Source organism: Lentinus tigrinus, assembly GCF_003813185.1.
Source record: "Lentinus tigrinus ALCF2SS1-7 unplaced genomic scaffold L226scaffold_4, whole genome shotgun sequence".
NCBI lineage: Eukaryota > Fungi > Basidiomycota > Agaricomycetes > Polyporales > Polyporaceae > Lentinus > Lentinus tigrinus.
Genome location: NW_027137913.1, coordinates 2,126,481 through 2,152,346, shown reverse-complemented (window position 1 = coordinate 2,152,346; position 25,866 = coordinate 2,126,481). Strand labels below are relative to the sequence as shown.

The window sequence follows — 25,866 nt, the reverse complement described above, 5'->3', positions numbered from 1 at the left end:
GTGATCGCCGCTTGGGTGAACTTTGAAGTGGTGCTTCTGCCCGAGGAAGGAGGGGTCTGTACGTTGTGAGAGGTGAGAGAATGGACAAAGAACACTGGTGAGCATGACAGGACACAGACACAAACTGAGAGAAGCGAGGGTGATCGGACACTCACCGTAACCAGCCAATGCAAGATGCCTTGAGACTGGCCATGAGTAGTTCCGATGTATGGCGTACGATGACTAACTCAAGTCTCAACCCAACCCGCGGCCAACTTGAACGGAGCGAACGCATCGGAAGCTCGCAGGAGCTTCTTTCCTTCCTGATTGTGATCATCGCTGGACCATGGGCGAGCAGCGCGACGACGCGAGTGGCGTGGTGCTCCGATCCTCCCAGGGAACGTAACGGACGCGTTGCTTCTGCCGATACTACAAGTCATCTGCACATTCTGGACGCTGAACAGACAACAATGAGCACGGCACGGCGAACATCGAACATCGCACAGAAGGACACGCACCAGGCGCCGAGCCTGACAGGTTACGCAGAGACGTGGAAACACCGCCAGTGCTTCCTCTTGCAAGTTCCAGTTCTCCACGCGGGTGATGGGTGTACTGGTGTGCAGGCGGATGCCGAGTGGCACAGCGCTCGTGGTCGTGGTCGCGGACCTCCGAATCGTTGCCGTCGAATACTGCACCCATGGCCACCCTGCGCGGTATGCGTAGCGTTCCAAAGTCCACGATCCACGACCGATGGCGGCGAATCTCGTGACCCAACAAGCGGGTGGCACAGCACTCGAGTTCTTGACTCTCCATCGACCGCCGATCCTACGATAATCCAGTCCTGCGGGGCAGCGAGGCCCGAGTGGCGTGGGCCAGGAAGCCGCACTAGTGCTACATCGGATTTCGGGGAATCGTGGTCAGTTCAAGGAACGGACGCAGCACGCTAGAACACACGACATACATACCAGGCTTTGGAATTTAGAAGCACAAGGACGGGAACAGAGTGGCACAGTGCCATATCGGGCACTTTGGTGGCAACCCCGCCACGCCACGCGAGCGCTGCGTGTGTAAATGCGTTACGTACCACGGACCCTGCCAGAATCCAGCTGCGGTGTGCTTCCCAGGCCAAGGATGAAGAGAAGAGGGCGAGGGGGTGCTGCGAGTCTACTGGAGCCTAGACTGAGGAGGAGACGGCAGACCCCGGGGCACGTTGTGGTCACGGTGTCCCCAAAGGCTGTCCCTGTATGCTGTTCCTGGTGTTCGTAACAGAATCGCGTTCGCGTTCGTGTTCGGCCGGGAAGTGCCACTGCGGCATCGCGGCTCGCGTTTGTCCGAGAATGAGATGAAGGTGTGAAGGCGTCGCCGGCGGAGAATTGAGAATCAATGCCCCGTGAGTTATGCTTGATGAACGCTTGAAGTCCAGGATACGGCGAGCCCGGGATCGCCCCTACTGTCTACAGCTTTCATCAGTGTACTTGAGGGCCTCGGGAGTCTGACTCTAAGAGCCCGCACAGTCACTGCGCACTAGCAGCGTCATTGCAAGGGCGGTGCGCAAGGCACAGAAGTCCAGTCGTGTGAACGCTTACGAGGAGGCAATGTGAACCTTCTGCGTAGTAGACTACGCAGGAAAAGATGCGGAGACCGAGAGCTTGAAGGCGGGACGGAGCTGAGCGGAGGGAAGGTGACTGGTCGAGTCACGAGTGTGGCATGGCACGGCATGGCAGGCAAAGATCGACTCGTCCAGTCCGTATTCGGACTCGCGAGTGCAGTACACTGCAATACACGCATTCGGTGACTGACGTGATGTCAGCGACCTCAGGACCACAGCGCAGGACATCCGGAGTGGCCAGTAAGCAGTGACTGCCAGCTGCGGTAGTCTCGCAGTGTGCGGACGCGGAATCTACGCCTGCATTGCGCATGTATGATGTATACATACATACATATACCTGGCAGCACGTCAACAGTCAGAGTCAGAACGCCGGACCGTGCGAGATGACGAAGGGCATCGTAAGTGTGTGTACTCACCACGCTCACGCTCACGTCTCCGAGTCCCAGAATGCAAAACTCTCTCTGACCGTTCCCGTTTCTCCGGCGACTCAGCGTGCAGCGTGAACGTGAGCGAGTGGGAACGGGGCGCAATCTCGCATTGGCAGAAATGCGGCATCCCTGGCTTCAATTGTTCTCCGAGTCACCCTCCGCGCCGGAGATGAACTGCACCCGCACGTGCCCGCACCGCAGTCGGCTTCCTTCATTGTGCATTATGCATTGTACATTATGGGGCACGCACGCCTCCGAGTCGTCACTCCACGAGGACGAGGGTGCTGCAGCAGGAGGAGGAAGGGGGACGGGGGGTCTCGTGAGACTCGGAGCCCGTGGTAGTGGTAGTGGTAGTGGTAGTGGTAGTGGTAGTGGTAGAGTCACTCACAGCCGGTGAGCAGGGCACAGAAGCACAAGGAGAAGGCCAGAACGAGGAGCGATGGACGAAGAACGAGGCGCGAGGAGCGAGCTGGGGTAGTGCCCCCTTGAGAACAGCGAGACGAACGTTTGACATCAAATAGCGATATCCGAAGATACCATGTAGCACATAGCACACAATCGCGCGGAACCCCCGGGTTCCAGAAGAGGCGGGGGGCGGGGGCGGGGACGGAGGCGAAGAGGAAGGAGGCTCAACGATCGGCAGAGCCCTTTGAGTTTGAGTTCCTCCCCTCCCCAAAATACCAAAAAAAGCCCCCAAGGCCGTGTGAAGTCGACATCGGCGTGAGATGGGGTGGTTCCGGAGGACGACGCGTGGGTGCGGGGTTGAGGTGTGAATGAACGGAACGCTCGCGAGGTCGAGGAGGCATCGAGGGAGAGCGTGTACGCGTATACGCGTTCCCGTATGCGTATGCGTATCTGACGCCCCGAGTCCGAATGTGAATTCCCGAAGCTCGCTGGGACTGACTGACTCCGGGAGTCGAAAGGAATCTAAGCGTATAGCATATAGCATATAGCATGTAGCTCAGGGCCCGGGTGTGAGGGTTCCAAGATGCTTGTCTGTCAATGCGACGTTCGACAGGACCGCGGACTCTGCATATAACCATATAACGAGCCAGCGAGCCAACGAGTGAATGAGCGAGAGCTAGCCTGTGTGACACCCAACAGCCCCCGCGTCCCGCGTCGAGGCATCGTTCACTGGCAGTGAGACTCGGACACAGACCGCGTACGGTACGGTACGGTATCGGCGAGAACAAGGACAAGGACAAGGGCTTGGTTTGACTCACCGTCTGAGTCCGAAGTCCGGTCTCATAATAATCCGGCGTCTGACGCACTGTGCAGGTCGTCCAAGAACCGGCGGCGAACCCACTCCAAGGCACTGGGACGTTTGAATCTGCGATTGGAGGAGTGTGTGAAGAGGATGTGGGAAAGGGTGTGAGAGAGAGAGAGGTACGGCGCATTGAGGAGCCTGGGATGTCTTTTCTTCTGAGTCCGGTCCAGGAGGAATGATAGCATTGTAATTGAAACGTGAAGGGCTTTGAATCGCCGGACGATGCGCTGAAGATTAGAAAGAGGTAAAATTTGAATGACCAGAGCATAGCAACTGGACTCACGAATCTTCAAAGCCGAACGAAGTGTACTCACAGATTGGAAACCTGCGATCGCGAGTGATCGAAGCTCTGGACAAAGTACGTGTACACACTACTCTTGCTAATGATGCTAGTCCGGCGTTGTGGCAGTCGGATGCGACGGCCGGGTAGATACCGTCAGGCTCGCGGGAAGTTGCAGGCGTCCACGCGGAGGAGCGAGAGCCGCGCTCGCGGGAGTAGAATATGTAGTTATTGGTTGACGTTTGAAGGTTACGTTGCGGATTGAGTTCGGTAAGTAGGCCGGTTGGTGAGTGCGGCTTCACCGCGGTGCGATCGCCAAAGACCAGAAGGGGACGTAGCCCGGTGCGGTGCGTCCATGAGTCTCTCACGAGGGACGGCATGACGCAGTGGTGATGTTGTTGAGGATGATACACGTACACGAGCAGCAACAGCAGGCGACAAGGCTGCAGCCTGCAATGTGAGACAAGACGCTAGCGAGGTCAAAGAATAGAGCGTGGGCGTACCGGGCAAGTCATCCGAGGGAGCACGCGGGTGGCAAGATCCGAGTGCGGAGGATCCCTGACGCACGCCACCACGACTGCTTACCCGCTGGAGTTTGCCGTCCGATCTGTAGTAGGCGGCAGTGGGCGAGCGAGCGGGAGCACGCGTGCGTCCGGGTACTCGCGAACCTGGAACTCGCGGGTTCGGAATCGAAGAGACGGCGGGTGGCACAGACTGAGACGGGGAATGGTGCTAGTGGTGGCAACGAGTACTAGTGGATATCTGGATGCTTGGGTCCAGACTGGCGATGGGGGTGGCAAGTGGCAAGCCGGACGCGGGAACCAGCGGAACGGTATGCACGAAGCTGAGCGTGCGGACGATGGACGCGTGTGGCGGGGGCAGCAGGCGGCCCACGAGTCCGACAAGAGACCCCGCTCGGTCTCAGTCCGTCCCTCCGACCGTCTTGTGCCTTGTTATCCGAGCCTCGGGGTGCGCTGCTATCGTGCCCCGTTGCCCGCCGCCCGCCGCGACCGAGTACGAGCACGGCAGGGGATGAGAAAGAGCGCGGCGAGGACGGCGAGAGGGATGACCGGGGGCCTGCACGAGGCAGCCGGCAACGGGCGAAGTTGCGCGAGATCTGATCGCCGGAAAGGGCCGCGGGGAGAGACGCAGCTCTCGTCCGTCCATCTCTCATCGTCCTTCGCCTAAATAGTCCTCATCCCAGCCATGTTCTGCCCCCGACTCTCCCCACCCAGTCGCCTCCTCCTCCCAAATAATGGCTTCTCAGGATCTCCGCGCTAGAGCACGTTCCGCCTCGGGCCCCGACGTCTTTGTCTGTCCCCTTCCTCTCTGTCTCTCCTCGTCTTCGCTCACTGACTCTCCCACTGCAGTTCGACATCGAGATCGACGGCGTGCCCTCGGGCCGCATCGTCTTCCACCTCTTCGACTCCGTCTGTCCCATCACCGCCCGCAACTTCCGCGAGCTCGCGACAGGCGAGAACGGCTATGGCTACGCCATGTCCTACATCCACCGCGTCGTCCCCCGCGTACGTCCTCTCCCCAATCAGCATGCTTACTCTCCTCATCACTCCCTGCCCCCGCTCTCGCAGTTCCTCATCCAGGGCGGCGACATTGTCCAGGGAAACGGTACCACCGGCCGCTCCATCTACGGGCCCACCTTTCCTGGTACGTCTCTCTTGCCCTTTCCGCATTTCGCACCGCCGATCCCCTCTCACTCGCCGCTCACCCCGCGCGTTTCCTCCTCCATCTGTCATGCATGTCAATCTCGCCGCGATGCACGTTCCGCTCCTCCGCGGATGCTGTTGCTCGTTGCACTTGCACCTGTGCAGACGAGAACTTTCGGATACCGCACGACCGCCCCGGTCTGCTCTCCATGGCGAATCGCGGCCCACATACCAACTCGTCACAGGTGCGTCTCTCTCTCTCCTTCTCTCTCTCTTTCTCCTCGTCGTCCCCTTCGTCCCTCCACGCTCAATCCCCAAACCCGCGCTCACCGCCGCTCTCGCCCCCGCGCAGTTCTTCATCACCACCGTCCCCGCGCCCTGGTGCGACTCCCGCAACGTCGTCTTTGGCGAGGTCCTCCGTGGCATGGACGTCGTCCGCCGCATCGAGTCCTACGCCTCAGATCATATCCTGTATAAGCCCTCCGTCGACATCCTCATCGCTCGCTGCGGCATCGTATGACCTCCCCCTCCCCAACTCCATCGCTCTCGTCGCTGCTCTCTCTGCTCTCATCATGGTATCCCCTCACTGCACCCTCTACACATGACACGCGACCGCGCTCGGACTTTGCTCGTGCGAGCCTAGCCTGCACATACGCACACACCACACCCACACGCACCCTGCCACTACCACATCTGCATATGCATTGTACTATATCGCACACCGCATGATCCCGATCCTATCCCCGTTCCCGTCCCGGTCCCGTTCCTGTTTCCCGTCTCCGTCTCCTGCTCTCGCTCGGCCCGCGCACGTCACACATGCCTCTTGCGTACCACCTCGCCCTCATCTTCGTCTTCGTCTCTCCACCTCTCCATCTCTCTGTTTCTGCTTCTTCGTTCGTCTGTTCACGCTACGACTTTTCCTGTTCTCCTTCGTCCTTCCTCGATCCTCGTTTCCCTGACCCCTTCGTCCTTCCTCATTCCTCTTCCCCTCACCACGCCGCACCACCACGCTCCTCCATCCCCTCCATCCCCGGTACCGACCTCATCTGCTCCCGCGTCCGCTCGCTCGGCCCGATACACGGCGCCCGGCGCACGTAGACTTTGAAAACTCCCATCTCATACTCGCCCCATGCTCCCATGCTCCCACACTCCGATACTCTCAGGCTCCCGTGCTCAAATGTACTTGTAGCTAATTGCCCTCCCGGGAGGGCGATAATCCACCCACCTACCTGCTGCTTACTGCTTACTGCCCGCTATGTATTTTGTCTCCGGGGGTGCCCAATGTGATGATGCTCGACGCGTCACGCGTTTGTGTACCTCAACCCCTCGTATTGATCATAGCGTGCACTACGCGCCAGTCGCAGTCAGTTCAAGTCAATCAGGTACTCAGGTCATAGGTCATGTTGTGATCGCTGTCGAATTGCTCCCGGCCTCGGCCTGATGTCGTATGTTTTCTATCTGGGATCTGAATACATACATACCTGCCGCCGGACGAGCATTGCGCCAGGTCGGGTGATACAGCCTACAGCCTACCAGCGCGAGCTTGGCGGTACCTCGCCTCGAGCTCGTATGCTTTTCCCATGCCCATGCGTCCCCGAGTTAGGCGTCGCTGGCTGCGAGGTCGCAAATGTTTAATGTGCATGATGGCCTCCTCCTCTAGGGGACACCGCCGACATTCGACATTCACTATACACTATTTCCTACTTGGTCTCCGAGTCGCTCATCGCCTATATATGCATATGAGAGAAAAGGCTGTAAGTAAGAGGAGAATGGCTCCAATCGACCGCCATGCACGGCAGGCCCCAGAGATACTCGCACTTCAGTCTTCAGACGGGCCAAAAGTCGAGCGATAAACGTTAAACGCCGCCCGTGAATGTTCAATGCTTTTTGTGACTTGTCCCGTTTCACAGAGGAACAGGAACCGTCCAAGAGGTACTGTATCCCTTTGTCTCGAAAATGGCGAAAAAAAGACGGCCAAAAGGTAACCGGTAGCCTCCGAGCGCGGCCTGTTTTCACCCGTTGGCACGTCCTTGAGTCACTGGCCCATCGAAAATAGACGTCGAGTCGATTCTCCAACAAGATCGTGAAGCGCAACGTACATCCGGCGGGTTGGTTAGATATCTCGGTCCGGCGATCGCTAGTTGTCACACTGCAAAGAACGCATTCTTTCCGGACGCGAGAGATGGTGTGTAATTCGGAGCAAAGAAACCTACTTTCAGATCCTTGCTCAACCATACCCGTAAACTTCTCCAGCCTCAGGAAATGCTATCCCAAGCCTTTCCTTAGTCTAGAGAGGTGCAGTCGCCGGATACTCAGCCGCCTTTCGGCGGGTGAAAGAGCACAACATTTCACTTACCCATTTCATGGACATTTCCTGAATGGGCAAACAATGACGGGTTTCCTGTGAACGCGCGAATGTTGGAATTAAGAGGCGCCCTGAACACACCACTTCTTGAACCGCAACCGCCACTTGCAGCCTCATCCACCGCGCCCCAGTCCATGATGTCTCTCACGCCCTTGAAATCTGTCGAGGTTCTCTCTGCAGTACCACATCGCCTCCAGGGGGAGCGACCCACCAAGCGATCTCGGGCCGGCGGGTCTCATCGGCGGGACTCCCGGCGCCCGTCCCCTCTCGGCTTATACTCCATAACGGCTGATACAAGCTATGAGCAAGAACCAACACAGCGCGCTGTTGGTCCAGAACGGCGTAGATTAACCCGACGGCGACCGTCTCCCAGGTATGGCTGGTCCTGTTTGATCGCGTCCGAAACTGCTGTTCATTCAACATTGCAAACAGGGCACTGAAAGTCAAGCGCTCATCACTCGCCTGGGAAGCCACTGCTGAATACAATCAGACTCTTGGTGAGTGATGGCGCGCGGGGAAAGACACGTCGGGCCGGGGCCGTGCTGACATTATTATCCTAGTTGACGTGAAACGGATGCTCGACTTCAACCGGAAGTACATCGATATGATGAACCGTGAATTCAACGAGATACTGGACGACATGTGCAATGAGCTGCGTAGTATGAAGGAGGATAGTGATGGGTTGCTCGGAGAGACGCGCATGGCAGCGGAGCAGATCTAGGTACACATAGGTACGCATGCGCTTAATCAAATGATTACTTACATACATCTTTAGCTCACCAGGCAAGTCGACAGCATTCACAGCCTCTTGCCTCCGACGATCGTGTTTTCCCGCTTGTATGATTATTGTTTGCATGTATTCTAGATAACGACAACCTGTGATCCTCCCCAGACTCGTGCACAGTTGGGAATATATCCACTGAAAACTCCTTTTACGCTTTCCGGTAGGTGCACGCTATGTTTGCCGTACCGTACAAACACCGAACCATGATGCCTGATGTATGAACTGCCGGACCTCGGGGGAAGTCGAGCTCGAGGTGGTCGCGTGCGTGTCGCCTGGATCCAGGGACAGGGACCGGGACCAGGTGAGTCGGGCACCCCGGGCTTGGCTTGGACGTTACGGATTCTTCCTTGTATAGGGCCCGTCGTATGCGTTGAGTATGCTTGGACGGGCTTGGCGGGGCCACGATGGATGTTCGCGATCAGAGAGTCCGTTCTGACCGGGGGACGGATCTGCGCCGCGTATGGTATCTGAGGCGCGCGTGTGGTCGCGTGGGTGTCGCGTGGGTGAGGGCGTGTGCGTCACGCGGTCGCGCTCTCGCTTGCTCAGGCTTGTCTCTCCTGGTCCATCATCTCTGCATCCGTTGACTCTACCAGACTCTGCGCACACGTACTCTGACTCCGCAGGACCCCATATACATACATACGCACGACCATCGTCATCATGGGCAAGCTCAACATCGCCCATCATAAGTCGTACCACCCCTACCGACGGGACAACATCGAGCGCGTCCGGCGGGACGAGGAGGAGGCGAGGACGCGCGAGGCCGTCGAGGAGGGGAGGATGTTGCTCGCTGTGAGTGTCTCTGTCTCTCCCCCTCTCTGCGCCGAGGACGAGCTGACGACGGTGGCATAGGACTCGGAGGCGCGGATGGACCTGCTCAGGCAACGCGCGGGGCTCGGGACGAAGGCTCAGGGGAAACACGACAGGGACAGGGACAGGGACGGGGAGGATGATGTCGAACGTGCGATTTCGCAGAGGGACGCAGCGACGGCGGAGGAGGAGAAGGCAAGTACACATACGGCCGGGCCGTCGACTTTGACCGGTACGACGGGGCATATCAATTTGTTTGAAGACCTCGAGCGGGTGCGTCTCTCTCCCGCTCCTTCCCGTCCTAGGTGCTGATGCTGAGTACTCTATACAGCAGGGCTCGATGGCGCTCATGCCCGTGCGTTCCACGAAGAAGGGCCCGCCAGCGGCGAGCGAGAGCGAGAAGGGCGTTGCGCTCGCGCCGAGTGCCAAGGACCTCAATCCGTGGTACTCGGACCGGGACCATGAGCGGACGAGGGAGCGGGAGGCGGGCGAGGATAAACGGTGTGTCTTCAATTTCGTTGTGCTAGCTTGAATCCCAAGTCTACGTCTGGATGCTCATACTTATTTTCGGGATGCAGCCTGCGCGACCTCGCACGCAAGTCCGTGCACGATCCCCTCACGTCCATCAACTCCCAGCTAGCATCCCGCGACCGCCCCTCATCCTCATCCTCATCCTTCCGCCGTCCAGGACCAAGACCAGGACCATCCTCTCAACCCCCGCCCCGATCGTCTGTCACTGTCAGTGCCAACTCCTCCTCCGCACCCGCACCCGCAGCACCCGGACCACGCGCAAGCACGGAGCGCCTGACACGCGAGTCCGCGGAGCGCCAGCGCGCGCTCGAGCTCATCCGCCGGAAGAAGATGATGGAGGGGGGCGGGAGCGAGCCCTCGACGCCGAGTACGGTGCGTGGCGGCGGGTATGGAGACGTGTTCAACCGGCGGGAGATCGAGGAGGTGCAGCGGGCGAGGAGGCGGGAGCATGACCGGGATCGGGATCGGGAGTGGGGCAGAGGAAGGGAAAGGGACAGGGACAGGGACAGGTATAGGGAGAGCTACAGTACCAGGCGGTGGTGAGTGAGTGTTGCCTTGCATCGATGTTTGGACGGTTGATGTCGAATGGTGAACGGCGAACGTGGATGCTGATGCCGCTCGCTCTCACCAGACCAGGACATATTGGACTCGGAGCGGATTGTCGCCAGTCTCCGCGAACTCGGGACTGGCGCACTGTATGCGGCCTCGGTGCCGCCTCCTGGCATGTGCAACTGCTAACACTGTGCGTCCTCATGCTACTTATGGCGCGCCCTCGTATTCAATTTCACATCCGAACGCAGGGGCAGGGCTAGCAGTTCTAGATGGACAACGTCCCGGCGAGCCTCAACGCCAACCCTGAAGCTGGCCGCCGATTCCCGAAGCAAGCATGAAGACCCCGCTGGTCGCGCACAAGTCCCGCTGCTAGTGCGAGTATTTCGGGAGAATTGTCGACGCCACGGACGTCATACCCTACTAGAACCCAAGACGGTCGACGTGCATGCACATGTAGCAGGCTCTCGGCTCGTCGTCGGTACCGTGATACGGTAATATCAAGGATGTGTCGCCGGGGGAGGAAAGACGGCGCACGGACACGCGTTGCTATGAAATATTACGCGTTTTCAGGACTTGCCATCGCCACGGACGTCATTTCATGGGACGTGCACCCTCGAGTTGCGGCTGCGCATGCTGCCAGGTCGACGGACATCAGCTGGCACCGTCGCTGTCGCTATTCAGACATGTCGCCGTTCCCGCTCTGTACGGTGCATGGTGAGAATTGACTCTCGAATCGTTACAGACTACCGACGTATGGACGAGACCTCGCCGGGCCCCGGGTGCGCAGCATCGGGTTCGGAGATAGTGCGTTAGAGTTGGGTTATTGTCAATGCTGGATGGATGGGTGGTTCGACGGATTCGCAAGCGGCCCGCTCCTCTGGGTACGCGAGAATTCGCTGGTAGCGTGCCTTTTCCTTCTTTCGACGTTAATTCACCGTCTCACCCCTTCCCGGGTGTCCCACAGATGACGATCATTTGTGGATTCTTCTTCGACTTCCGCCTTCCGACTTCCGACTTCGCACCTCCTTGAGACTTCAGAGTGGAAGACGGACTCGAGTACGTATGTCGGCGATGGCGCGTGTGCACATCACGCTCGTTCGGTCGTCCTGTCGCTCTACCCAGGCCATTCTTCGACTCCCTGCTTGCCTGTCCTGAGACCCTGGCGGGTAGAACGGGAATAGTGGCAGGGTGCATGTCTCTCTCGGACGAAGAACGCTCAGTGGTTCTTTCGTGCCTCGCGGCCGCCGCACGAGTGACGAGTCTGCTCTGGCTCTGGAGACTGGAACCCTCGCTGTCGGACGTCCCCGAGGACCCGGCAGTTCATGCATGTCTTGATTTTGACGGCCTTTAACCGACTTCGTCGATCATTGCGCGGTGCGTGGTGGGCTAGTCTCGTTTCGTCTGCGCTCCGTTTCCACCTTCCATTCAACCTCAGCAGCAAGTTCTAGCGGGGCCGCGGAGAGACGAGAGGCGGGTTGTCCCAATGCATTGTATGCTCACACGACCGTCACGATCTGCGCCTAGTAGATCTATTGGAACGACAGGTGAGCATCCTTCACGGTGCGTCACAGCACCCTTTGCCTTTCCGTGACAAGCAGGACTACGCTCTCGGGTAGGCCTCAGGCTGGGACTTGCCACTTATCCAGTAAGCTCTACTCGGCAACGGATGATGACCCGGAGCGGCAACTGGTGACTGCCAATGGCGGTAACGGCGGCCGCAATAATGACAAGCGACGCGGGCGTGTTTCGACGTCGCGTACCCGGCCGGGCAATGTCGTAAGTGGTTAGCTGATTGTGATCCGGATCCGAGTCGGTGTGTGTGTGGGACCTCGCAGGAAGCCTGCTCGGTGTCGATGGCTCGCTTCGGCGGCCTGTTCTAGCGGCCTCGATGGGAGACGAAGTTGAAGAAGCAGCGGTCGCGACTTATCATCGGCGTGGGTGGAGCTTGGAACGCGTCCTTGTTCTTGTTTCGCCGAGTATGTGACGGTCAGGCGTTGGTACGTTCATTTTGCTCTGAGGGTGAGTGGCAGTATCACATCGACCTGACTGCCTAACATTCTCATGGCGCGCATAGAACTTAGGCGGATTTGTTGGCAAGCTGAACAGGCTTCTTTCCCTTTATATCTCATATATCCAGTGTACTCCGTTTCCGCTATGGTCATTTACAATACCAGCTGCCAACTGTTCCCGGGCCTACCGAATGCTCGCCAGGCTTTCCCCGACTGGCGACGTCCCCGGTAAGGCCCCGTCGCTGGCCTCGCGAAACACCGATCTGTCAAGCACTGTGGGAAGCCCAAGAAGCCCTGTCGTCCCCCGTGGAACCTATCGTTCGGCTGTCCGGGACGAGCCCGGGGCCCCCATTCGCTCCATCCTGCCCTGCCGGAAACATCCCTTTCGCAGCGATTCGCCGGGGACTTCCAGCCTCCAGCACACGCCCCTCGCTTGCGCGCGAAAGTGGCCGAGCTCCCCATGATGATGAGCCCAGGCGCGAAGATCCATGCCCAGGGGGCAGCTTCGTGCACCCGCGCGCGCGCGACCCTGCACCGCTCGCGTGTCGACTCCGAGGAGGGGCCAGGGCGGATGACTTCCGACGGGTTTCCACAGTCCTGTGTTCATCGGTGTCTTGATGGTGAGCCTGCTGGACCGATACGGTGATACACTGATAGGCACGATGGAACGGAGATAGGAGTTATGAGGGCTGTGGCGTTACATTGGGGTGTGGACATGAGGTATGGATATGGGGGTAGGGTCCGGTCACTATAGGCACGTAAGGGCTGCGGCCGCCTAGGATGCGGATGCGGTGCGCCCGTTGAGCGTTCTGGAGAATCACTGAAGGTTTGGAAGGATGCGGTGAGTACAGCAGGTATTCGTCCTCAGCGGACCTCGGCTCATTTTTAGCAAGACAGAAAGACAGGGTTGTGCTCTCAGTATGCTACTTCTCTGACTTCTCATCCGGTGTGGCAGTAGTTTCCTCTGGAGCAAGGCAACACGCGGGAGTCCCTAGGACAGTGAGTCATTACTAACCAGCAGCTCCAAGACTTCGAGGGTTGTCCGAGGATGGCCTCTTTGCCGCAGCACTCCCGAGTCATTCTGGAGAACGTGAAGTAACGTATCTCCTTCCAGTCCGCTTTCCCAACGGTCCAGCTTGTCAGCTGACGGTCATACCCACAGGTTCCTCTGAACGCCGGTCGAAGGCAAGGCCCTCCACCCAGCCGCTACTGCGCAGAAGGTGTTCATGCGAGGTCGAGACCACAATGAGCATCAGCGACGCCAAATCGGACGCAACTTCGCACCCCCGTTCCACGCGACACCCATTCGTGCTGCCCATTTGCTTCCTCACCTCAAGGCCTCATGACGAGCCCAACCCCCGTTTCCCTTCGCGAATGCCCGTGCCGTGTGAATACCAAGGCGGCCGTGCCACACAGCTACTCGCTTCACGGCTGCTTCGCGGGAAGACGTCTAACCCAGGGCCCGAAGTCCCGGGACACAGTGGCTCCTACTGCCTCTCAAGCTGCTTCGGGTCTGTCTTCCTCGCGATTCCCTGCTTGCGCGCTGACACCTTCTTGTAGTGAGACGTGGGACGCATTCCCCGGTGCCAGCAGCAAGCATCAAGTACGGAGCGGACGGGAGGCCGTGACATTTGCAAGTGAACGGCAGCTATGATATGCACCACGCGTGGATGGGGACCTGTCGGTCTTCTGGTGCGTGGTGATTGGATGACGCATCTTGAGCTCAATATTGACGGCACCCAGATTGACGGGGCAGCCACCACGCTCATCACCGCGAACCCTCATCGATGGCTGGTGACTGCATTCCCAAGCCGTGAAACTCAGATGGTATGTCAGTTGACACTTCTCCCATCTTGACCTCCTCCTAATAGGCGATTTATCGCATCCTGCGGAAGCTGCCCTCTTCATACCTGACCGCACTAGCAGCATTCGATGCCCCTTGGTCTCACCGTCAAGCCACCCGGGGAGAACGCACATGCGGCCCTGGATGAAGAGGGTTCTGTCCGCTCGCTGACTTCCAACCACACGGTGGCACACGTGCGTACGCAGCAGTTCAAACTACCGTAATACAGCTCGCAGTGCTATTCGATCGCCGTCGGCCTGCATGTCCGCCAAATCAGGACGCGCCGCAGGACGGCGCATCTGCACGGGTACTCGTACCTACGTGCTAGGACGTCGCAGCTCCTGATAGCCACTGCACCCGAGGTCTTAAGCACAATCGCCCCTTACAACGAGCCTCTCAATAGGTCAAAGGTGCTCTCTCTCTCGCTCAATTGCACTTCCAGGAACGTCACCTTTCACTTGCACTGCGGTACGTCGCGCTGCTCAGATGAGGCGACGTTAGAAGCACAAGATCTGGCTCATCTTGAGCTTATTTTATCGCCGCATCTATAAGACGAAGACGTTGCCTCTGAATACAACGGGTGTGTGTTCCCATTCTTCATCTGCTTGGCGATCTGCTGGAATGTTCCTCCCACTCTAGACTCCGAATTGCCCCTTCGTGCTGCCATTCAAGCACGCTGGTTCGTCTGCCACACATATGCTTGTGGCCATTCTCGGCGGCCATGATTGCGACCTAATTATACGACTTGGTCTCTGCTGCTGAATACAGTCACCGAGGTCACGGTATTCTCTGAACCTTCGTCCCCCCTTACAACGCGCTAGAACACCTTCCTAAGCTAGAACTCTTGCCAGCCCCGTATGTTGCGCGTTGTTCCTTCCAGCCTCAATCCGGCACTCTCTCTCACTATGCTGCCTGGACCTGGGAGGAACCCCTCACTCTTCGGAACTCTCGTGCACCAATGCTTCTCTAGCCGGCCGCAACATGTTACGGTCTGGCCTAGTAATCCCGACGTCCGCCGATGGCTCCGAGGACATCCGACTTGAATCACGCACAACACCTCGTTGGATCCTTGCGTACTGGTAGCATTATACGAGGAGGCGGACCAGCCTCTTTGCAGGTAAGTAGCTCGTGACCCTCCGGCCATCTGCTGCTTATAGCGGAAGGCTCGCGCGCATACGCTGCCGCCGGCGCGGCGCGGGATCTCGCTCTTCATATCTCGGCTTTCTGGGCTCGAATCTGTGCATTCATCACTCTGTATCAGCGACTCCAAACGCAACCGAGCGAGCCCTGGCTGGCTGGGGTCCTGGTATGCGGGGAAGCAGGAACCGGGCTTCGGGAGAGAGAAGCTCTCCGCCCTTCCCGGTCGTACCTGGACGGACTTATGCACATATATGTCCAAGTGCGTTCTTTGCCCTCACCGCCTCCGACCCCGCGCTGATCCCCGTGTCTATGTTTTGTCATTTCACTGAGGCTAAACATAGTGCCATACAGTTGCGTCGGGCTCGACCCTCTCGTGCTGGTGGTGGTCCGCGGTCATCCCCCTGCAGGCGGCGACGCTGCATGCTCGTCCGCCTGCTCGTATGCGCGGATTCCATGAATACCGTGATGGTCGCTATTCTTGGGTGCGTTCGTTCAGCGACTTCCCGTGTGATGCCGTTAACACTTGGACATATATGCAGTGCTATTACGTCCGGTTCTTTCAGCCTGACTTCTAGTGTTAGGAAGGATTGTGCACCTTGCAAGCAAGCCCTGCGGGACGCCAGACCTCGGGAAAATGCGCATGAAGACGGATGATCGTGATGTCATGAAAGCTTACGCCGCGACCTCGGCGTTTACGGGCCATGGGCGTCCTCCGTACTAGTCATCCGCAACGACTCAAGCTCAAGAGGCCGAACGAGGGTCATCGAATCGTACGTGAAGCGGAACAGCAGCAAGGTGGTACGTAAGTTGGATGCATATGGTCGCGTGCCGTCCTGTCGGCATCTCATGCCGGGCACGACTTCACCTGGAAAGAAATATATGTAATGGGCGGGCGGGCGAATGTGTCAAGGCATTCAGGGCCCAAATTGCACGCGAGGTGCTAGCTAGCACAGCTCGGTGGCCTGAGTAAGTTCTCGATCATGTTCTGGATCCGCTGCTGTCAATTTTGACTTCTGACTATGTAAGTACTACTTACATACAGCGCCGAGACCGCATGCATCTCAATCGCTGGATGCTGAGGCCAAGAAGTCCGGGAGGTCATACACACTCCAGTGAGTTCGTGAACCTTTCGTACGGTGGCAATGTGAACTTACATGCATACATATACTTACGACCCACTGACAGTGTGAGTTTGCCCTAGATCCTCAGTTGAGGGCGCATCCCTCCTGATGGCCGCCCGCAGGACACGGTCGCGCGGGCATGAGCAGGGCAAGAACAACTTGAAAAGCTGCTTGCGTCGCTTATTGCCTGCATCTCAGGACCCATCACTCCGCCTGTGAACGTGATGCGTACATACTCATGGGGCGGACTCGGACACTGGCGGGCATGAATGGGAACGAGCGGCATGAGTAAAGACCCTCAGGGTCGCGCATGTGTGGCTAAGCAACTGTATTCCGATCACAGCTGACCTGACGGTGACCGGTGAGTACTGAACCCTATGATGACTTTGGCCGGCCTGTGATCATTAATCTGATCTTCTGGACTTTCGGTTTGACGTCCGACCACGTCGACAGAGAGCTCACTCAAAGATATCGTGTAGTGACATGACCGGTCACCGCGACACGCTCAGATACCGCCGGGAGCGCATGCCTTGAACAGGTGAGGTTAGGTTCAATCGAACTTGTGCGCCGTGCCCTTACTATTTTCTCCCGAGGATGTACGCTATGGCGGTATACTCAGGCGGCGACTTCCACCGTATTCACCACGATATGCCGGCTACAGCACGCACTGACACCTCTTTTCATGCCCGGGCCTGCGCGGAGGCAACCCATGGGTCACGATACGACCTATCCCAGGCTGCGTCGTCACGAATGGAGCTCTGGCTCCCTCGATGTCCCGACAGCGACCGAGGCAAGCCATTGCGAGCCTATGTAGTACGGACCGCCCGCCACCCACCTCCGAGAGAGAGCCTGGTTCCGAGTCACCTCTGCTTGCCTGCTCCGACTCCGTAAGTGACCCTCTGAGTTCCCTTCCAGTCCAGTTGAAGCCAGACCCGACCGCGACGTCGCGCCAGTGGGGTATGTGTATGTATGCAGTGGTGGGCACTGGTCACTGGTCACTGGTAAGTATCCAGTCGACTCGGACCCCTCGCCCTTGTGGCATTGAAGCGGCACACCCCAACTGGAAGGGCCCGCACTAGTCCTGTAGCCGCCTGGCTTCAAGTCCCTCCAACTCGAGTCCAAGGCCGACTCGGAGCAACCTGTGCTCTCTCCCCGGGGCCCCAGTGGCAGGAACTTGGGGACTTGGGACTTGGGACTTGGAAGACGGGAGCCTCCCTCGTCGACCATCGACCACCGACCACCGACCACCGACCACCGACAACCCAGACGACGGCGTATGACGCAAGTGAGTAGATAGGTATGTGCTTGGCCGGCCGGTCCTCCTCGAAGCTTGCTGGCCTCCAGGATCCTACGTTAAAGCGGCCAGCCTCCTCTCTCCTCTACTCACCACTCACCACTCACCACTCACCACTCACCACTCACCACTCTCAGTACGCAGCACTCAGTACTCAGAAGTGCCGGGGGAGGGGACGTGGCCACCACGATAGATCCGAGAGAAATAGGTTGATTATGCGGGGTGTCGCCTACTGTAAGTGTGAGTATGACTATAAGTATTGAGGAGAGTAAGTAAGTAAGTCCGCAGAGATGCAGAGGAGGGGGACCAACGACCAACAGCCAGCCCGGGAAAGATGGAGACGGAGACGGAGACGGAGATAGAGATACAGCAGGAGCGGGACCCATGGAGGTGCCCAATACCAATACCAATACGAACACCGAGAACCAGGACCCATATCGTCATATCGTAGCCAACATGTACAACAGCCAGCCAGCCGCGCGCCGATAATAAGTATAGAGCCGAAGACTATGTATGTACCGTCCGAGTCCGAGTCCGAGTCCGTGGTCGTGAGATGGGAGGATGCTGAGGATGCTGAGGATGCCAGTCGTAGCATGTCATCGCCAGCGAGTGCGCCGGTCACCCGCTGCCGCTGCCATACCCACCACCCGGAACCGGGAACCGAAGCTGAAGCACATAGCATATAGCATATACAGCAGAACGAACGCACGCGCGCGGAGAGCAAGACGAGGATGGAACGCACAAGGTTGATAGAGGACGCGAGAGACCCCAGGGGCCCAGGGGAGGATCACCGGAGCTTGAGGTTGCGCAACTGCTGCTGCACCTCGCGGATATCCTTCCTGTTCCACTCGCCCGTCCACGTCCCGTTGTTGTTCGTCACCCACACGCGCTCTTCCACGCTCTGCTCCCGCTCCCGTTCGCGCTCGCGCGCGGCCCTGCGCGGGCTCGTCATGCGGAACGCCGAGGGCGAGCGCGAGTGTCCGAGTGCGCCCTCCTTGGGGGCGGGCGCAGGGGCGAAGAGCGCAGGGGACATAACCCCATGCTTGAAGTCCACCGAGACACTGCGCCTGCGCTGCTGCTGCTCCTTCGCAGGGCGAACAAACGGCACCGTCCTCTGCGCCTTCACAGGCGGCGGGCGGCTGCGCGCGTGCTCTTGGTGGTGCGAATACGGGTGCAGCGCGCTAAGCGCGGGGGGCGACATCGTCTGCGGGGCGGGCGGGGGGTCCTGGTGCGAATACGGGTGGAGAGCGGAGAGCGCTGGGGGCGAGAGCGTCTGCGGGGCGGGCGGGGGGTCGACGGGGGACGGCCGCTGGCTGCTGGGGGTGCGCGCGGAGCGGAAGGGCATGATGAGCTCTGGGGGCACGTTCTCGCCGAGGGTGCGCTTGAGCTTGGCGAGCCGCTTGCGCCGGGTCTCGGTCACGGTTGGGGTGGTGGGCGTGCCGGGAGTGTGTGGGGTTGTGGGTGTGAGCGGGAGGTAGGGGTAGGAGGGGGTGGGTGTGCTCGTGCTGGCGGTGAGCGTGGCGGTCTTGAGGGTCGCGGCGGTGTCTGGGGTTGTTGGCTGGATGCGCGGGTCGGAGGGCGGGAGGGGGACGGCGTTGAGGCGGAGCACGAGAGGGGTGGGGAGCGCGGTGTGCTTGCCCTTGCCCCGCGACTTCTCGCGGACGTGCCGGGCGAAGGACTTGGGCATGGGGAGCGCCGGGAGGGAGTGCGTCGATGCGTCTGAGGCGTCCGAGTCGATGCTCGTGCGGGGCAGGGCAAGGGAGCTCGCGGAGGAGCTCGCAGAGGGCGAGTCGTAGTTGTACCTGAAGGGGCCCGCGGAGGGCGGGAACTCGAAGATGGAGCCCTGGCGACGCTTGCGGTCGCGTCTCGGGGAGAACGTGGGGGTCTTCTCGGGCGAGATGGGACACTCACTCTCTACGAGCTGGGGTGTTGTGCCGAGGACGGCGCCGAGTTTGCGGGTGGAACGGATGAGACGGGTCCGTTGGCGGGTGTCGAGGGTGTTGAAGGTGGGAGGAGGTGCGTTGAAGTACATGTTCGTAGCCGCGTGCATTTTGGCAGTGTGGGGGAGGGACAGGGGCAATTACGTGGAAGAAAGGGAAGCTGAAGAGGCAGAGATGAATGAAACCCTCAGGGGAGCTCCGGCGCACACAGTGCGCGTCGACTGGGGATCAATGTCAACGGAGCGAGAGAAGAAGAAGGGCAAGTGTGTTTATAGAACGGGAAACAAAAAGAGAGGGAGAGAACAAGAGCAAGGAGCGGACATGGGAGAGAGACTCACCAGCGAATTGTTCGGGGACGGCAATTGTTGTAGTCCTACCTACGTCCGGTCGTCTTCAAGTTCCCATCATCCCGTCAACAACACAACGCATCCCATACCCGGATCTCGCTCGCCCATCAAAACCATCCGCAGCGCCCCGTCGCGCCTCGCTGCCTCTCGCAACCGTTAGAATCGTCTACGAACAGCTATCGAGGAAGTGTTCGAGCGAAGAAGCAGTTCGTGCGGCGGCGTCGTTGGTCGCGGTCGAGTGCCAAGCTGGGCGTCGGCGCTGGAGACAATAGAATCAGTCAATAATGTCAATAGAAGCCCACTTCTAACGCCATTACAAGCGAGGTTAACAAGTCATCATTACGCCGATCAGTTCAATTGAACCCGTAAGCGCCGCCTATTGTCCTGTGCCCGTGTCGTCACCGGGTTAACCGTTCAACTTGCAACCTCATCTCCTCTCTCTCTCTCTCCACAAGTCCACGCAACCGTCGCGACCTCGAGCAACCTCTGAGCATCTCTTGTCGCGTGGCTCGCCTCTCGACGAACTGTCCGATGTGGACCCCCAAGTCAACGGTCACTGCTCCCCTCACAACCCTGTTTGGCTCCCCCTGCGCGATCATGATGGCGATGCTCGCTGCTGCAACTCGCAACTCGCAATCAAACCATCTCAGTTGCCCACGTCGCATCCGCAGCGCAGCGGCTCCGTGAAACTTGCAACCCGCGAGTCTCGGACGCGGGCCTGGCACGGTCGGGAGGGACGCACGGACGCAACAGGAGTTCTATGGACGAGTGAGCTATCACTCGTGTCTGCGTCTGGTCAGTCCTGTTTGACGTTCCAAAATGACGGGCTATGCGTCTAGTACGTGGGGGTTGAACATTGATTGACCAACTCGAGTCTCCCGCTGCGCACGATCCCATCTTCTACCCGCAGGTGAGAAGTGTTGTGCTTGACGTGTGCGGGGCTCTGCCATGTGCACGCACCCAGTCCCAGCTACGGTCAGCTTCATCACTCGTCGTCCAAAAAGTCAGCCTGAGACGTGGTGCGCAGGACTGTTGTGTATGTCTTATACTCGTTCTTCTCGTTCTCGAGCGACTGACTGCATTCACCGACGTTTACGCACAATCGCAGGCGAATACATGCTTCGCGCGAGGCGGCAAGACTATGAGCGACGGTGTACGGTGAGTACTCACTCAAACCTAGCTATATGTGAAGACGATTCTTCTGCGCGAAGAGCGATGAGAGCATGTCGAGGTCAAGGTGCGGAGACTCTGTCTTTCGTCTTCATACCAGAGAGGCTGCCTAAAAGTATATCTTCGAAGCTCCACGGCACGTGTGCACACTGCAGTCGATCGCTACGGAATCCTCGGTGACAATGGCACCCACCCATCACGCGAGGCCGTCCGCGCTAGACAGTCGTTCGGCGCAGTCGTCTCCCAGTCCTCTGCTACTAGGTCTCGGGGTATAGAGCCTTGAGCGAGCACGCTACATGTACGTGCCGGCTCCTCGTCGAGGTCGAGTCAGTAAGTCAGCGCAAGAAGTCTATGAGTATACGGGTCTGCGCTGAATATCATGCACATGCGGTAAGTCCTCACTTCCTTTCATAATTATAACTTGCCCGCATCCCAACGTTTGCCTGTGGGAAACATACTCACTCATGAGCTCTGCGCCTAGATGGTCGTTGTGTCTCGACTTTTGGACAAGGAGCGTCTCGTTATTACCCTGAGGAAGTTCAGGTCGCGACCTTCGCGAGCTCCCAGAACCAGTGTCATACTTAGAGTCGTCGGACTGCTCTCAACGTCGTCTAGTCTTCGAGCACACCGCGGCAAGCTCTGGACTTGGCGTGTTCTCGTCACGTCGTTCCCCCAGGATCCGGGCAGGCTTCAAGTTAATCCCGTACTAGGATGAACGGTTCCGCGGGGAGGCGGACCTTAGCTTCCAATTGGCCCGCGAACCTTGGCACACACGGCAGGCATACCCGCATTTCAGTCCGTCTGAAATGCGCCGCATAACGGCGTCACGCGGTTTCCCATCTTGCGGCTTCCCCGACATATTTTGTCCCGGACAAAATGCTCCATAGGCGCCTGACATTCGGTCCCCTTTCCGACCGTCCGAAAGGCTCGGCTACAAGCCTACCTTTTGTCCCGTCAGATAATGTGCCATCACCTTGGCAATGCGACACATTTCCGACCGACTGATATGTGACTGTGTGGGATTGCCTGTCGCCCGCAGTTCGGACCGTCTGAAAGGTAAGCTTTTGTCCCACCTTCGATCGGGCCGAAAGGAAACCCCGCGGCCAGGTGGCTAGGTTGCCTTTTGTCCGGTCGGAAATGCGGCCAGGTTGCCTTTCGGCCGGTCCGAAATGAGTCCAAAAATGGGACGTTCCTTTCAGCCCGTCCAAAACGCGTCCGGAAGCCGGCCAATGGGCACGCCGAAAGCCGTCCGATTGGTTACCGGAGGGTAAACCTCGCATCCTTTTTCATACTATATACAAGTAGCCTATTGGTAGCGTAGAGTATTAGTAGCGTAGAAGCCGTTGAGCGGTGTGAAACGTACGGTCGAACAATTACTGCAGAAGGGTTAGCAAAGAAGAGGCGTTCTGAGGAAGGTAGAGCCAAGCAACGCGTAGATGATTGAGAACGTGCGCGTAGTCGTTTAGAACGATGCAGTAGCAGTTCTGAGCAAAGCAAAGACATAGGAAGTGGGACGGAGAGATGCGAAGCGGGAATGAGAGATACTGAAGGCAATCAAAGCGAAGCGGTGCAGCAGAAATTGTCCAGTCAAGCAACAGCGGGGCGATGGGAATTAAAGAGATAGAGGACAGAAGGAGAGTAGAGTGCAACGAATGGACAGCAATGCAGTAGCGGCGCAGAGAGGAGTCGAAAGGGAAGGGCAGCGAAGCCTCAGGACAACGAAGAGATAGCGGACAAATAGCCGGCCGAAGGAGAGCAAAGTAAAACAGAGAGACAGCAAACCAGTAGCCGCGTGAAGGGAAGGGAAGGGAAGGGAAGCGCAGCGAAGCCTGAGGACCACGAAGAAATAGCGGACAATAGCGGGGCGAAGGGGTGCAACGTGCGACCGAGTGGTAGAGAGCGATGTGGAGATTGAGCGCACCTGAGCAGAGATGGGCGACGGGAAGTGGTCGTGCGAATGTGATGAGCCTCTCGGGCAATGTGAGACTGCATTGATACAACGTAGTAAGCATATAAATCACAGGGTGAAATCGTAATCCTCGTCGACAATCTCCAACTCCCGGATGACGTGGGCAGGTTGCCGCTCGAGCCATTCCTTGTCATAGCAATTCTTCCAAAGACCCGCAGGCGCGATGCCGTCCTCATCGTCTCCATCACGGAGGACGCGCTCACGAGGAGGGTTGCCACCAGTCCGTCGTCTCGCCCAGTCCTCTCGGTACATCCGGTCGAGGGACCATAGGAAGTTGCGTAGTGTGCGGCTCTGCCACTTCGCTATGACGATGCGCCACCTAGGAGGATGGGTCTTCTCCGGACCGTCAGTTTCGTCGCCACTCATGTTCCTCGCTTCGAGCAGTCTGAACAGAGCGCGGTGCCGGGTGTACTTTCGCCTGACGAGGACCACTTCTCGAGATTCGAATAGCTACATTGATCGCGAAGTCAGCGTTGCCACGGATCTTAGACAACATACTTACTGTGAACCTGCGTGAGTTCCGGCATACACGCCGCGTAATCTCCGCAGCCTTCTTCGGATCGAGGGGCTTCAAGGCCTTCCGCCACTTGTCCCGTAGATGCTTCATGTGTCCGTCGACAAGCCTGCCGATTCGATGCTGAGTGAGCAAAGCAGAGGGCGTGGGGTTCTTGAAGTAAGCACCGCCTTTGATGCGAGCGAGGTATCGGTCGATGAACACTTCGCGGGCTTCCTTATTGAGAGCAAACGTCTTCCAACCGTGTCCAGGAGAGAAGTCGACAATGAAATGATCGGCCGTTGGGACAAACTTCGGATCCCTGGCAATGTAAGCAGTGACGTCGTCCTCGCTCAACGCCGGGTACTGCAGGTGCACGTTCTTCCAGTCAATGACTTGCAACATGTCATCGAATGACTTGCGGACCCTCATCTGCAAAGGCGAGTCAGCCTTCTGGTGGACGGTTCATGCATGACACTAACCCTCAACTGTTTCAAATGCTTTGCTTGGGTCACCGCGTCCATCTGTCCCCACTCCTGTACAGCCTGCTCAGTGACCTCGTCCTCGTCCTCATCGTCTGCGTCGTCTGCGTCGTCGTGGCTGTCATCGGCATCGGCAGCCTGACGTCCCCTCTGACGATGAACTTTTTCCTGAACGCGCTGCTCTCGCAACTGTCCCCGCAGGGTGTGGCCATTCATCCTGCGCTCACGAGAAGGCTGACCGTCCAAGTCCGAGCTGTCCTTAGGGGTCTCCGTCGACGACGTAGGGTGACCCGCGCCCATCATGCCACGGATTTCTTCACGGAGCCGTCTGGTCTCGTTGGCCTGGTCTTCGATCGCATGGGTCAAGTTTTGCATTTGACCCATGACGAGGACTGCGACGTCTGTCGCTAAGGCCCCAGACGGCTGGTTGGAGTTGGTATCCGGCTGCTACATGAGTTAGACTCGACTTCATGATGCAAAACAACGACCCACTCACCCTAGCATGTAGTGTCCCAGCGGTCATATCCACGGGGTCGGGCATTGCAAACACACTGGCCAAGGAAGGAGGCTTGGGAGGCACCCGAGGGGCATCAGCGCGACCTTTGCCCTTGCCGACGAACTCCTGCTTGAACACGTTAGCTCTGACACAGCTGCTCCTTGAACCGGAAAAGCGTACCGTTCCGTCGAGAAAAGGAAGCGGCTGATCGTCATCATCGGAGATGACCATTGCATCATTGAGGGTCGAAGGACCAGGGATACCAGTTTCGGTCACAGTGCTTGATTGTCCGATCGAGATGTGCTCGTCAGCAGACCGAGAGGTGACAGGAACGGCCCTCGAGGTACCAGCCCGGCCCTTCGTTGTGACTTGCGAGGATGCGCTGATGCTCTGAGACACGCGGCGAGCGTTGTGGCTCGTAGATGCGGTTGTTCGTGAAGCAGCCCGGCCCTTCGTTGTGACTTGCGAGGATGCGCTGATGCTCTGAGACACGCGGCGAGCGTTGTGGCTCGTAGATGCGGTCGTTTGTGAAGCCATGCTCAAGTTTTCGGAACGTCGTGGAGTCGAGGGGTCCGTCCATCCCTGAGACGATCGGGTCAGGTATTCTGGAGGAGGGTGTGGACGAGACGGTTGGGGATGAAAGATCCCTGTCGCTTCTTGTGCAAGCTCTCCAGGATCTTGCATGGCAGCAGTAGCACGACTGGCCTGGATCTGGAGCAGCGCATTGTTGTACAATGTCACAGCCCGTTGCCGCGTAGCGACATCCCACTGTAACCACGCCATACGGGCCTCATCATCGGTCTACCCAAGCATGAACATCAGTAAGCAACACACGGAACAGAGACATATGGAGGACTTACGACAGCGTCGGCTTCGACACCCCGAAGCGCAATCTTCACCATACGTATGATCTCGGGGGACACAGACGGAGCTCTTGATGTCGTCCGGGGAGCGTTGGATGCATGCGCAGCATGTGAGGCCGGCAGCGGCGGTGGTGGCATAGCGCCTCCGCTTTGTGAGCGATACGGCGGCGGGACCGGCGGTGGTGGAACTACTTCCACAGGCATTTGCTGTCGACGCTCCACTTCTCTCCGCTGCTGCTCTGCCTCCCTCTGCGCCTGCTGCCGATGCTCTGCCTCTCTCTGCTGCCGCTCCGCCTCCCTCTGCTGCTGCTCTGCCTCCCTCTGCGCCTGCCGCCGATGCTCCGCCTCCCTCTGCTGCCGCTCCGCCGCCTCCCTCTGCTGCCGCTCCGCCGCCTCCCTCTGCTGCCGCTCCGCCGCCTCCCTCTGCTGC

The 25,866-nt window shown here is 58.5% G+C and overlaps 10 protein-coding genes across 10 annotated transcripts; 6 read left to right on the top strand and 4 right to left on the bottom strand.

Moving 5' to 3' along the window:
• Positions 1 to 2,529: 2,529 nt before the first annotated feature.
• Positions 2,530 to 4,183, bottom strand: L226DRAFT_255464 (uncharacterized protein). Its single transcript, XM_067673311.1, has 3 exons — positions 4,067 to 4,183; positions 3,567 to 4,006; positions 2,530 to 3,510 (listed from the first exon to the last, which is right to left on the bottom strand). The coding sequence occupies exons 1-3, from the start codon at positions 4,076 to 4,078 to the stop codon at positions 2,646 to 2,648; spliced, it is 1,317 nt and encodes a 438-aa protein (XP_067540232.1). The 5' UTR covers positions 4,079 to 4,183; the 3' UTR covers positions 2,530 to 2,645.
• Positions 4,184 to 4,818: 635 nt separating this feature from the next.
• Positions 4,819 to 5,747, top strand: L226DRAFT_456152 (Der f Mal f 6 allergen; the record flags this gene model as incomplete). The annotated part of the gene is made up of 5 exons (XM_067675278.1): positions 4,819 to 4,875; positions 4,934 to 5,089; positions 5,153 to 5,228; positions 5,393 to 5,472; positions 5,580 to 5,747. The coding sequence occupies 5 exons, from the start codon at positions 4,819 to 4,821 to the stop codon at positions 5,745 to 5,747; spliced, it is 537 nt and encodes a 178-aa protein (XP_067540231.1).
• A 110-nt stretch (positions 5,748 to 5,857) lies between these two features.
• L226DRAFT_255437 (uncharacterized protein) lies at positions 5,858 to 6,419 on the top strand. Its single transcript, XM_067673310.1, has one exon. The coding sequence runs from the start codon at positions 6,044 to 6,046 to the stop codon at positions 6,323 to 6,325; it is 282 nt and encodes a 93-aa protein (XP_067540230.1). The 5' UTR covers positions 5,858 to 6,043; the 3' UTR covers positions 6,326 to 6,419.
• Positions 6,420 to 7,712: 1,293 nt separating this feature from the next.
• L226DRAFT_531400 (uncharacterized protein) lies at positions 7,713 to 8,493 on the top strand. The gene is made up of 4 exons (XM_067680076.1): positions 7,713 to 7,965; positions 8,025 to 8,089; positions 8,153 to 8,323; positions 8,388 to 8,493. Exons 1-3 carry the CDS (start codon positions 7,727 to 7,729, stop codon positions 8,311 to 8,313), a joined length of 465 nt encoding a protein of 154 aa, XP_067540229.1. The 5' UTR covers positions 7,713 to 7,726; the 3' UTR covers positions 8,314 to 8,323; positions 8,388 to 8,493.
• Positions 8,494 to 8,931: 438 nt separating this feature from the next.
• Positions 8,932 to 10,401, top strand: L226DRAFT_502299 (uncharacterized protein). The gene is made up of 4 exons (XM_067677874.1): positions 8,932 to 9,168; positions 9,229 to 9,459; positions 9,518 to 9,687; positions 9,765 to 10,401. The coding sequence occupies exons 1-4, from the start codon at positions 9,037 to 9,039 to the stop codon at positions 10,258 to 10,260; spliced, it is 1,029 nt and encodes a 342-aa protein (XP_067540228.1). The 5' UTR covers positions 8,932 to 9,036; the 3' UTR covers positions 10,261 to 10,401.
• Positions 10,402 to 18,463: 8,062 nt separating this feature from the next.
• Positions 18,464 to 19,726, bottom strand: L226DRAFT_455542 (uncharacterized protein; the record flags this gene model as incomplete). The annotated part of the gene is made up of 2 exons (XM_067675248.1): positions 18,464 to 18,857; positions 18,915 to 19,726. 2 exons carry the CDS (start codon positions 19,724 to 19,726, stop codon positions 18,464 to 18,466), a joined length of 1,206 nt encoding a protein of 401 aa, XP_067540227.1.
• Positions 19,727 to 20,396: 670 nt separating this feature from the next.
• Positions 20,397 to 20,850, top strand: L226DRAFT_531396 (uncharacterized protein). The gene is made up of 2 exons (XM_067680075.1): positions 20,397 to 20,731; positions 20,803 to 20,850. Exon 1 carries the CDS (start codon positions 20,495 to 20,497, stop codon positions 20,648 to 20,650), a length of 156 nt encoding a protein of 51 aa, XP_067540226.1. The 5' UTR covers positions 20,397 to 20,494; the 3' UTR covers positions 20,651 to 20,731; positions 20,803 to 20,850.
• On the top strand, positions 20,771 to 21,773 carry L226DRAFT_255272 (uncharacterized protein). Its single transcript, XM_067673308.1, has 3 exons — positions 20,771 to 21,200; positions 21,263 to 21,463; positions 21,645 to 21,773. Exons 1-2 carry the CDS (start codon positions 20,912 to 20,914, stop codon positions 21,406 to 21,408), a joined length of 435 nt encoding a protein of 144 aa, XP_067540225.1. The 5' UTR covers positions 20,771 to 20,911; the 3' UTR covers positions 21,409 to 21,463; positions 21,645 to 21,773.
• Positions 21,636 to 22,522, bottom strand: L226DRAFT_255279 (uncharacterized protein). Its single transcript, XM_067673309.1, has one exon. It carries the CDS (start codon positions 22,411 to 22,413, stop codon positions 21,958 to 21,960), a length of 456 nt encoding a protein of 151 aa, XP_067540224.1. The 5' UTR covers positions 22,414 to 22,522; the 3' UTR covers positions 21,636 to 21,957.
• A 628-nt stretch (positions 22,523 to 23,150) lies between these two features.
• On the bottom strand, positions 23,151 to 23,522 carry L226DRAFT_456214 (uncharacterized protein; the record flags this gene model as incomplete). Its single annotated transcript, XM_067675282.1, has 1 exon — positions 23,151 to 23,522. A coding segment is annotated over one exon (372 nt), but the record flags the coding sequence as incomplete, so codon positions are not given.
• Between the last annotated feature and the right edge of the window lie 2,344 nt (positions 23,523 to 25,866).